The sequence below is a fragment of the Monopterus albus genome, unplaced genomic scaffold, assembly GCF_001952655.1.
Source record: "Monopterus albus unplaced genomic scaffold, M_albus_1.0 scaffold40.1, whole genome shotgun sequence".
Taxonomy (NCBI): Eukaryota; Metazoa; Chordata; class Actinopteri; order Synbranchiformes; family Synbranchidae; genus Monopterus; species Monopterus albus.
In genome coordinates this window covers 6,520,832-6,533,481 of record NW_018127920.1, presented here as the reverse complement: position 1 = coordinate 6,533,481, position 12,650 = coordinate 6,520,832, and the positions used below count along the sequence as shown (strand labels likewise).

The following is a 12,650-nucleotide window of genomic DNA, read 5'->3' as shown; positions in this document are numbered from 1 at the left end:
ATGTACATAATTCTGCTGGAGCACAGGATGGAAGGGCACAGTGATGCACAACCTTATTGCCACTGCAGACGGGCCAATTAAAATGTCTGATACCTGGTTGGAAAGCTGAGAATCTCAGCTTTACACTATGTGACACACTTAGTACACATCCTGCCACTTCAGGAACAAATGCAATCAAAACAGGTGCCGGTGGATGCCATACAGTGCTTCCACTCAGGCACACAACTGAACAACTAAACAACACAGAATGACATGCAAAAATTTGAAATGAAAACCATTCATTTGCGGGGACATATGGAGACAAAATGTTGCATGACAGTAGAATTCTTTGCTCCTTCTTATCTAAGTATCCAGCTAATAGCCCAGAGTAAGATCATATGAGTCTGTTTCCCCATCTATGTTTCATCTCACCTTAACCTGAACCTAACACTTAACCCTAACTCCAAGCACTCATCCTTGGGGATGTGTAATCTGACCCCCAACCAGTTCTTTCTGATATGTACAGCTGTATCTAACTAAGCATTTTGTGAGCCGACTGCCAGTTGGCTCTTCAGTGTGACTATTTGACTATTCATCTTTTTTCTTTCCTTCTTTATTTTAATATTTGTGTAGCCTAGACTGTCAAAAATCAACTGGCATGAATTTCAGTGATGATTTTGATCCCATAAACATCACTATTTAAATGCAAAAGAGTGGCAGGAAGATATTTCTGAGCATTTACAAATCAATAAGACAGCTGCATATGATGCAAGATTTAAATTGCAACCTATTTAAATTGAGGATATATAATGTCAGGCTGCCATATGGATTTGTTGGAATAACAAGACAGATAGCACACCTGTATTTCTGTTGCTCAACAATGCTCAATTTATTTCTTCTGAGACATGGTTATAGCCTGGTTTACTGGCAAGTTTAAGGTTCTCCACAGAGTTAACCACAGCGCATGTTGTGACTGTGCATTTGTTGTGTGCCAGCTTGCACTATGAATGATTCCTCTTATTTATAATTCCTGAGGGAAATGTTTTCCCTGCTCATTTTTGTTAGCTTCCTAGTCCTGTTCAGATGGATGCATGAAATGCATGCAGAAACAGTTGGTAAATGGCTGTGCGCTGCACTTTAATGGAGATGGGTAAACAAAATGGACTCATAACATTAGGCTGTGCAAAACCACCCACACTATCATGGCTGTTAGTCTTTTCTCTTGTACAAGTAGACCATGTTTGAAAACACTTCTAATAAAGTACAAATCTCACCTTTATGTGGCTTGTCCTAGTGGGTTTTGTTTTTGTTGTCCTTGTTCTGCAGTTTCCTAAATAGATCCAACCTTAATCTACAGTATGTCCATTTATTGGACAGTATCACTGTTGAAGTGAAAATTCTCCCCCCCCACAGGGGGAAGCACTGAGCAAATTGTTGCTTGGCACACCAACATGAGGAGGAAAAGACAACAAACTAATGGTCTAGGGCTGCACACTGGTTGGGGAAAAAGAAACACAGGCTCGGCCAGAAGAGTCTCATTTGACTGACAGGTCTTTCAGCTAATGACTCGACTATTCTATTATTCCAGGGCAGCCCTAGTGATATGCCTAAACCTAACCCTAACCCTAATCCACAACTTCAACCAGTGATGGGTGGAAAGTACTGTCTGATGGGGGAACAGGCTTGAACAAAGACTAACATTAATTTATGTGACTGAGTCATGATATCCATTCAGTAACATCCTTAAGTGTTTCAAATCCTGAGTCATGGTTGTCAGAATAATGTTTGACATGGTGAGGTTAGGCATCTCTGGAGTGAGATATGTTTATTATTGGTGCTTTTTCTTTAACGAATGATTTCAGATGTCCATGTTTAGGGCTGTAGCTTAACAAGATGAGATAGGGTGAAGGGGCCAACTTGAGATCAATGGCTTCCTTGTGGAATTTCTGAGGTTAAGACAAACAAAAAACACTTTTAACCTATCTTTTAAGTGTCCTGGTGCAATATATAAAAATAACCTTTTAAAGGAAAAAACCTGATAAAATTTGGGTCTTGGATTTTCATGGTTTTCATTATTTTGATGATAGAAATGGTGAAAAAAGAAAATTCCACAGGACAAGACACACACAAGGGTTGCATAATGACCCATAACACATTCACGGGAAGTTAGCCTTGAACCAGAAGGTTTGTTAGTAAACTGTAACGTATGTCTGGTTTGGTTAATAACTTTAACTTTTCATTTAAATGTTTCCTTCAAATGATCAGTCCCACAGAATCAGACTGTCTGACTGATCTCAGCTCTTGACTTCATGGGTACAATTTCCATATTGCTGAGTTGTAAAAAAACAGAAACATCTTTTAACAGCTGGCTCTCTGGCAATCCAAAACGATGGTTTTGATGAGAATGCCATATTTTTGCTGCTGTCCTTTGTTCCTGCCTCTGTGTAAGACATATTAGAAAGATCTGATGTCTGCTTCACTGGCACAAAATAAAGATGCGTGGCCATCAGTAAGATTAAATGCTGTCCACCACAGTTTACACAGAATAGAAAAGCCTGAGTAAAAGGATCTTTTTGTCCCTGAGGCACTTTATCCAAGGAATCACACTATCCTGTCTCAAACTGATTCATCATTTATACTCTCACTCAGTTATTAGATATATTTCAACCCTAATTAAAAAGGATAAAATGAGAAAGTGGGTTATCTTTTAACACTAGAAAATGTGGAGGCAGTCTTCTGAAGTTACGGCATCTACAAATGCAATGCAAATCAAAGCAACGTTTAAAGAAAAGTAGTTGATATTTCAAGAAAACAGTAGGAGCTGCACTGTAGGATGAAGTTCTATCATGAGTAAAAAATTCCTTATTAAATTTATAAGATAAAATTGTAAAGCTCATTTACACCTACTAGTATCTTGCCATAAAAACACTGACACTCTAGATAATTCCCATATTTCACTTTCAGCCATTTTTACTGGAATTATTTACTGCCAAACAAGTAGTCCCTGTGTAGATTAACAGGGACATCGTGTCTGGAAAGAAGTGTCACCACGTACTGTACTGCACAGGGCTGAACTAGCTTTCCCCAGAGAAGTGGTGTCCTTGTCAACAACACTGATTAATTTTTTCTACTGGCACCACAGAAATCTGGTGGAAGAACAAAGGAAGAACATAACATTGAGAAGTCAAAGTGGTATTGCAGCTTCCAGTAAATAATTAGGGTGGCTGAATATAGTTGATGTTTGTTGGTAAACTTCACATAAATTCACTTCTACTATATTTTGCTTAGTCATGCAAATAGTTCAATTTGTGCAAGTTTTGAGACATGTATTCCTACTTCTGCATCAGTAAATAAAGACAGAGCATTTTTGACTCATTGGTCTGCCACAGTTTAACTGGCCCTGCTCCACTGAGGCTGTGGCTCCAACCTGGGCAATGCATTTAAAATGTCCACCCTCCTGAACCCTGAACATCCTCCTGAGACTACAGTGTAATGTTTTACAATATAATGTTTTACCGGTCATTATTTATTCCTTTAAATTTTCACAGATGTATAGTACAAAATGACCTCATGTTCTACACACTGTATTCAGCCTGCGTTTGACTGCTGTTGGTTATAAATGCATGCCCAGAGCGCCACACATTTCAGTAGCAATGCTGCTTTCATATGGTTTTGTGTTAGGCAGATGTTAAATGCAGCCTCTTTGTGACTTGTACGAGTCATCCTCAGGGGGCCCTCCCCTCTGCAAACAGACCTCTGCTACAAACCCACTGAGCTCTCCTTACATGAGTAGTGCATAACAGCTTGAGTCGGCGAGCATTCTAGGACAGATCATGAGGAATAAGTTCATTTTTGGAGATACGTTTTTAATTAAATGTGTACTGAGGTAAATAAATAATCAAGAGCAAGAAGTCTCCTCAACAACAGTTCAACTGAATGGATATACAGTACACATTTTGTGCAAAAACATGGATTCAAAAGACACTGTAAGCTGATAACTTCAAGGCACACACATACTGTTTAACCATAACATTATTTTTGCTGAGCAAAAAAGAAACAGTTGGTCTTAATGGGTTAAACGTACAGGTGATGGCAGAAATGCTTTTTTGCTGCTCACTCTGACACCCACCACTGAACACAGCTAGTACTACTAACACGACCCCTTAATTGTGATAATGTATTAAACCGAAAAAGCAGGTGAAAGCACTATGGCCTGCCACTTTCTGTGAATGTTTAATGGGTGTGACCTTTAAATTTCCTTTTGAAGCAGAGAGAAATTCCATTTGCATAAAAATCTGTCATTTTCTTAGAGCAAGAATCTAATAATTTGCATCTCTATAGAGTGCAGTTAAAGAAATGTGCCGCATTACAGTGATGACTTGATTAAAATCAGTCACAGGTAAAGTGTGACGGTTGACTATATGGTTTCCAGAAAACTATGCCCTCTACTGGTGATTGTGACTGATTTGTGTCTGTCTCTTTTCTACTTTTCTCATACAGAATTTCTCCAGCTGGTTTCAGGACTCCTGTGATGCACTGGAGGAGAGTGTGAATTCTGCATCTACTATGGTTACAGTATACAGTTACTTCAAAATCATTCATTGTTACTGAAAATCAAAATGAAACCCAGTCTTAATACTTAGAAATAAAAGCAAAAACAATAACCAGAAACCAATAACTTATAATTCCAGTATTGTTATATAAAAGACATCATCCAGCCAGTTGTACAAATTACATTTCTTGAAGACACATGGGTTTCAAATAATATTAACACTGTACAGTGTCCAGTAAATTGTGGGTAGTGGGTAGTAAAAATGCTCCTGATGCTCTCCAAATTTATCATGTGCAACCCAAGTCTGCATCCTGAACATTATTCTTGTAGTAGACTGTGCTATTGTTCCCCAGGGGGCAGTCTCGGAAGCCAATGCCCCCATTAGGGGTGTAAATAGGTTGAATGCGGAACTCTCCCTTGAGAAGCTGCTCATTGTTGAGTGAAACTATATGGAAGCTGGTCTCAGTCATTTCCAGGATGGAATTATCTTTCTTGGTGCCTGCCTCGCAATAGTCATCTTTTCTCCGACCCCGGTTGTATTTCCACTTGGTGGAGAACGTGGAGCTCTTCTTGTGCATGTGCCAGCAAAAGATGCTGAGGAAAACAACCAGCACCACAATCACGGCCCCACCGATCAACCCTGCCAGCAAGAAAGGTGAGCTAGGTTCTTGTTGTGTGGCTTGCTCGGGCCCTGATGGTCCTTTGTTTTTATCAGGGCTGAACAAGGCTGGTGTCGTCACAGCTTCAGTGCACACAGTATCGTCCTTGGGCCGGTAATTATTGAATGCATCCAAGGGAATGACACAGATCCGATAGGTAGATTTTGGCTCAAGGTCAGCCAGTCGGATCCCTCGGTGATCCCCACCCACCATCCTCTCCCTGACAGTGTCCCCCATCAGACTGGGGTCCATCCTGGCCCAGGTCACCTTGTAGGCGGTGACTGGTAAGGTGGAGACCCACCTGATGTGAATAGCTGAGTCATTCAGTATGGCAAATGTGACCTGCAGGGTCTCCCTCCGGGGATCCAGAGGTTGCTTAGTCCTCAACCCTCCTTCTCTGGTTGTATAGATAGGGTAGAGTGTGGGCATTGTAGGGAAGGGCTGCCTGGTGGAGGAGGTAACATACTGAGTGACTAAAGGGGAGCCTGTGGAAGATGACAAAGATGGGACCAGAGCAGAGTTAGCTGCTGAGGTGGACAGGGGTGCTGTCACTGTGCTCTGTGGGCATTGGACCAGCTCAGCACTCAGCTCCCTGATCACCATGCCCCGGAACTTTTCAGGTTTATGGCACATGAACCCGCGTACATTGAGGGAGGCTGGCAAAGACTTAAGCCATGACACCACCCATTTGATAGTGCAGTCGCACAGCCAAAGGTTGTTCCGAACAGTGAGCTGTCTCAGGCTGATGAGTCCATCAAAGACCCCCTCCGTCAATGACTGCAACTGATTGTTTGAAATATCAAGCTTCTGCAACTTTTGAAGCCCTGCAAATGCCCTGACAGGGATCTGGTTTATTTGATTTTCCTGAAAGTTTAACTTGACAAGCACCTCCCCTGGGAGGAATGGGGGAGGGTATGTGAGAGAGTTCCGGGCTAGGGACAGCTCCCTCAGGGTGACCAGGTCCTGAAAGGTACCTGGTGCAATCCCTTCATCTGTCAACAAGTTTCCATCCAACAGGAGGCGCTCTAGTCGGGTGACATTCCTAAATGCTTCTTCTGCGATAACCGCAATACGGTTCTCATCCAGTCGCAGCTCTTTTAGATCATCTGGAAGACCAATAGGCACACTGCTCAGGTGGTTTTTGGTAAGAAAGAGCATCTTCAGGCTCACTGCCTCACGAAAGGCCCCTTCCTCCACCCCTACTGTGGAAATAGAGTTATCATCCAAATGCAGCTCCTCCAGCCAAAGAAGCTGAGCTAGAGCTGCTCTGGAGATGGTCTGAATGTTGTTCTCTTGCAGATGGAGAACCCTCACATTTTTGGGCAGGTTAATGGGGAATTCATCCAGCTGGTTACCATAAAGAAACACAGTTTCCACAGAAGCCACATGGTGGAGCTCCAAGGGAAATCCAGCGTTATTGATTTGGTTGTTGTGGAGGTAGAGGGTCTTATAACCCTCACCAATTCCTAGAGGCACTGAGGTCAGGCTTCGCTCGTTGCAGTAAATAAAGGTACGATCACAGCGGCACTCCTCAGGACAGCCAGAAGCCTGGGAGAACTGAAGGTGAAGGCCTAATAGTATTGGTATCCATGGCGTTATGAAGGAGGCCCAGTCCTTATTCCACAAACGCCACTGTATCTCCATTTCAACCAATCAGAAAAAAATATCAAAACCAAATCATTGGAAAAAATGATGAGCAATTAGGATTTCAAAATTCCAATAGAACACTCATTAGATTTTGACTGTTGACTTAATAACACCACTGTGTCTGCCTGGTGCTGAAGAAGGTCTTGAGTAATCCCTTGATAACACGAAAGCAACGGTCTCATTAAACAGTATGATTCCTTCACCAGCCACTGTCCATAATCAAGCCGGGAGACACTAGTAAAATTCATCACATTTTCACCCTCCTCTCTCCTCTTGTACCACCGGGTAGAGCTCTCTTCACAACACTCAACACTGCCAGAGCCATGTGCAACATACTGACGGGCTACCGTCTTCCTTTTTTCCTCTCCCTTTCATGTCACACACTGCTGGTTCCAGAATGATAAAGCTTCTCTTGGACTTGACATTTGGACCCAGAAACCTGTTGAAAAATAAGATTATTGCAAAAATCAGTTTTATATTTTTCTCAAAACGTGACCTTTCCACTGAAGAGCACAGGATTTTTTTTCCCCCTTCTATCCCACAAATGCAAAGTGAAGCATTGTAAAATTGGAGAGCAGAGCAGTGTGCATACAAATGACTTACAGATCTGTTACACATTCCTCAGACACACAGCCAGAAGAAAAGGAAAAGGATATTTGAAAAGATACTGAGGGCAAAGGTGTGATAAATTTATGGGAATAGTTTAAAATCTCTATGTGCAGATTACTAAAGTCAGCCCTAATCTAAAATGAAAACACACTAAGCGGATTCAAACAATTTTTTCCTTTTGCTGTTGATATGAACGTGGAAAAAAATGATAAAAAGAACATTTTAAAAAACTGTCAAATTCAAACGATTAAAACGTGGCAGCCAAAAGCATTTTGCAAGCAATGAGGTGTGAAGTCAGCTAGCGAACAAGATGACTAGCTTATTGATGAACACCATGAATCTGTTACCCAGTCCAGCCCTCAAGGATAGTGCACGGCCCTGTGGCACTAGTGAAGAATTATCTTCCAAGGGAATGAACAAGAGGTTAAAGAGGAGATGTCAGTCAAATATTACCAGACAAGTACCTACAAGGCCAAGTATTTGCTCTTCATTTTTGCTAAATTCAACTTTGTTTTTCTCTCTACCCTTGATTCATTAAGTGTAGCCGTGCTGGTGAAGTGGCAGAGTGCAGGAGTGCTGGATGGTGATGAACGTAAGCTGTCAGCAGAGATAAGATGAGACAAATTCCTTGCACAGAGACAAAACTAAGATTGATGTGGGCTTCTTGGCATGAGGAGGTGCTATTGTGAGAACAAGGTCATAAGATTTAAATAAAGTGGAGCAATTTTCTTGTCCACAGCCTTGGTATGAGTTGGCACATAAACAAAAGCGTCATTATTTTGCCAAATTCAACATAAATTTCAATAATAAAACATTTTATAGTGCTGCACTTAGGGGTTTACAATTCAGTACAGCCCCTGTAAAGGAGGTGATGATAATGTATTAGTGGTTGTTAGCTGGTGGCAGTGATGATTAATAAAATGGCACCAGGCAGCAGCAGAAGCCAGTTGACAGAGTGCATTGAATTGTGGCCAAGGCAGTTCAATAGTTATGTAATATTCCTTTGGCAACAAAATAAGGCATCAAGCTGAGTCCAAACCTCACCATGGTATTATCACCAGGGTCTTCAAGGGGCATCACTACACTCAGTTGGCAGTTTTTTAGCTAAAAACTAAGTCAGTCTAATCCAACCGAATCTTCCATGCAGGTGATAATGACAGCTGTTGATTCAACTGTATGATCATTTTGGAGGCTGCTGTCTGTGCTGTTGCTGAACTATGTAGACGAGTGTTTCTACAGTCAGAAGTTTACCTACACTGAGGTTGAAGTCATTAAAACTTATTTTCTAACCACTTCACAGATGACAAACTCTCATTTTGGCAAGTCGGTTAGGACATGACAGAAATAATTTGTCCAGCAGTTGTTTACAGTTGTTCACTATATCACAATTCCAGTGGGTCAGAGGTTTACATACACTGAGTTGACTGTGCCTTTAAACAGTTCAGAAAATGATGTCATGGCTTTAGAAGTTTCTGATAACTGGCATCATTTCAGTCAACAGGAGGTGCACCTGTGGATAGATTTTAAGGCCTACCTTCAAACTCAGTACTGCTTTGTTTGACATAATGGGAAAATCAAAAGAAATCAGCCTCAGGAAAAACTGTGGACCTCCACAAGTCTGGTTCATCCTTGGGAGCAAATTCCAACCATCTGAAGGTTTCACATTCATCTGTACAAACAATACTACACAAGTATAGCCACCATGGGACAACACAGCCATCGTACCACTCAGGAAGGAGACACATTCTCTCCTGGAGATGAACGCACTTTGGTCCAAACAGTACAAATCAATCCCAGAACAACAACAAAGGACCTTGTGAAGACACTGAAAGAAACAGGTACCAAAGTATCTATATCCACAGTAAAACCTATAACAATATAACCTGAAAGGCTGCTCAGCGAGGAAGAAGCCACTGCTCCAAGACTCCATAAAGAAGTCAGACTACGGTTTGCAGCTACACATGGGGACAAAGATCTGACTTTTTGGTGAAATGTCCAATGATCTGATCAAACAAAAAATGAACTATTTGGCCACAATGACCGCTGTTATGTCTGGAGGAAAAAAGGGGGAGGTTTGCAAGCCAAAGAATAACATCCCAACTGTGAAGCACAGGGGTGGCAGCATCATGTTGTGGAAGGGCTTTGCTGCAGGAGGGACTGGGATGCTTCACAAGTATATAGCGTCAGGAGGAAGGAAGATTATGTGGATATATTGAAGCAACATCTTCCTTCCTTCGGCCGAAGGGAGTTAAAGCTTGGTCACAAATGGCTCTTCCAAATGGACAATGACCCCAGGCAAACTTCCAAAGTTGTGGCAAAATGGCTTCAGGACAACAAAGTCAAGGTATTGGAGTGGCCACTACAAAGCCCTGAGCTCAGTCCACTAGAACATTTGTGGACAGAACTGAAAAAGTGTGTGTGAGTAAGGAGGCCTCCAAACCTGACTCAGCTCCACCAGTTCAGGAGGAATGGGGTAAATCTCCATCAATTTACTGTAAGAAGCTTGTGGAAGGCTTCCTGAAATGTTTGACCCAAGTTAACCAATTTAAAGGCAACACTACCAAATACTAATACAGTGTATGTAAACATCTGACCCACTGGGAATGTGACGAAATAAAAGCTGATTTTTTTTTCCTACTATAATTCTGACATTTCACATTATCAAAATAATGATTCCAACTGACCTAAGACAGGGAGTGTTTACAGGATTAAATGACAGGAGTTGTGATAAACTGAGTTTTTGACTAAGGTGTATGGAAACGTCTGACTTCTACTGCATTATTTCCTCCATTATATTTATATCAAGGAGGCGATGCTAAATAATAGAATCAGCTCTGTACAACGCGGTGCAAATCAACAACAGCATATGCAGCTTCCAAAATAATCACGCAGCTGAATCAACAGCTCTCTAAACAGTCTGAACAAAAACTGAAAATTGTCAACTCCCCATGAAAGAGGACTTATTGTAGGACTGCTGGATCAGACTGACTTAGTTTAGTAACTGCCAACTAGGTGTGTGTATTCATGTGCTCCTGCAAAAAGTAGCCTACATACAGTACAGAAGGTGGCCGTCGTTGTTTAGCAGCACTGTCCCAGATTGGAGAACAAACGGGTAGTTCATTTGGTTTGCGCCACAAAAGCGAGGCCACCCATTTAAATTCCACCTAACAGAAATTAAGAGCATGATGATATTAATAAAATGTGTTTACTGGCCTATAAAACTATAACACTGGGGCATTGGTACAGTGTCCTCGTTTATTCTGGTTTTAAGTGACAGTTATTTTGAATGGAGGAAGTTCGTTGTATAAGCTAAAAGAAATTCTAGGATATTTAATGGTATTTAAGGGTGAAAACAGAAATGATCACCAAATGACAGTCTATTCATTTTGCGTTTTTCTTACCTCGAGGAAAGCAGAAAGACCCTGGTGCTGCACGTCCAGCTTGTCTGTTCGTCTCTGTGCACAGCGCTGCGCTCAGACCGGGCACAAAGTCCGCATCCTGCTCGCTGCGCCCGCTCCTCGCTCCTCACCAGTGATGGAGAATCGGGACATTATGCTGAAAGTCCGAGGTTTTGATTGAAGCAGCCAGAAAGACTTATCAGCTGTGTGCTCCACATCTTCCCCCCTCTCCTCCTCAAACACACCGCGACAGCCCGAGACTCCCGGCCGGCCGCGCAGCTCGGGAGCCGCCGATGAAGTTCCTCCGCTGCCTTCACTCGAGGAAAAGGGGACATGAAGCAGAGATGAGAGGAGAGTTAGAGCTCCGCCGCCCCACTCCACACAGCCAACCGGGATATGAAGTCCATAGTCTGGGTAAACAGTTTCAGAAGCTGCTTGGTCCCTGCTGGAGCCCGGCGCTCAATTGTTGCCAGCTCTCTCTCTCTCTCTCTCTCTCTCTGTCTGTCTCTCTCTGTCTCTCTCTCTCTCTCTGTCTATCTCTCTCTCTCTCTCAGCGAAGGTGTACGTTTATATGTGTTTAGACCGTATTAAAACCTAAAGTACTTTTTGGCCCACTAGAATTAAATACTGAGTTTAGCTTGGGGAGCTCTGGAAAAGAGAAAAATAGGAAGGAAGCGTTTGGCAACACAACACTGACATTTTCCAGCCGTCCCCACTAGTCAGTCCCCTGTTCATTTCCTTCCTCATGCCCATCATCACTTTTCATATGCTTGTGTTCAGAGCTAACAGCATGAACGCACGGAAGGTACACATGGTAATTACAAGACAGCAGGTCTCACTATGGGCTCCGACACATGCTTCCCCAACCCAGTCCCACAAACCACCAGAATGGTCTGCCATTTTTGATTAAACACAAAGCTGTTACAATGGACAATGTAATTATAGCTGAAAGGTACTAAATAAAAATTTGCGACTCTTCTAAGACAGTGTCTTGGCTTCAAAACAATTTTGTGACAGGGATATAAGTCTAATTTGCTAGAAAAATGGGTCTACAGAAAAATCCGAAATATCTTGGCAGGAGTGGTATTAAGGGTTTTGACTTTTGTTCCTCTTGTGTGGTTACATACCAAAAGATGGCCATTCTATGCCCAGTACCCACAACAACAGCATTTTGTTTTCTCCAGATGACTTTGGTTTTTGAGGGCTTCCCTGTGTAAGACATTGTTTTAGATCATTTTTTATTGACAGAGGAAACTAAATGATATAAGGACTACAGAGCAGTATATATATATATTCTTTTTGTTGATATTTTTGTGGGTTTGTTTTTTTTTTCTGTAGTTTTGTCTGTGTTTTACATGTTGGTTTTTACTTTATTTGTTCCTTTGTGTTGTTGTTTTGGGTGTGTATATGTGTACATGCTAAAATGTACTGTGTCTGTGATTAAAAGTGATTTTATTATTTTGAAAATTCAGTTGCTTATATTATCTGTTCTCTTTCCCCATCTTTACCAGTTGGTACTGACAAATCTCTAGTGAGTAGGCCTACGTCATACAGTGAAGACATGTGGTCATATCCATCCATGTACATTACAGGACATTACTGTGAGACTGTGATGAGTTAGTTTGCGAAAAGTCATCAGCAGCGTAGGTTCATTAGACTTCATGTTCATTTTCCAGACTTTTATATCAAGAATGACATTTTATTTCAGAACTGCCTTGCATGTCCCCAGCTTCTACAGCACATGAAAACATGAAAACAGCTTTCAGTTTGTGTGCATTGTATATTTCCTTTGGCAAACAGACACTG

At 41.8% G+C, this 12,650-nt stretch overlaps 1 protein-coding gene across 1 annotated transcript; it reads right to left on the bottom strand.

Annotated features, from left to right (window-relative positions):
- Positions 1-3,742: 3,742 nt before the first annotated feature.
- Positions 3,743-11,997, bottom strand: si:dkey-87k14.1 (leucine-rich repeat transmembrane protein FLRT2). Its single transcript, XM_020599361.1, has 2 exons — positions 10,848-11,997; positions 3,743-7,276 (listed from the first exon to the last, which is right to left on the bottom strand). Exon 2 carries the CDS (start codon positions 6,832-6,834, stop codon positions 4,819-4,821), a length of 2,016 nt encoding a protein of 671 aa, XP_020455017.1. The 5' UTR covers positions 6,835-7,276; positions 10,848-11,997; the 3' UTR covers positions 3,743-4,818.
- Positions 11,998-12,650: the final 653 nt, after the last annotated feature.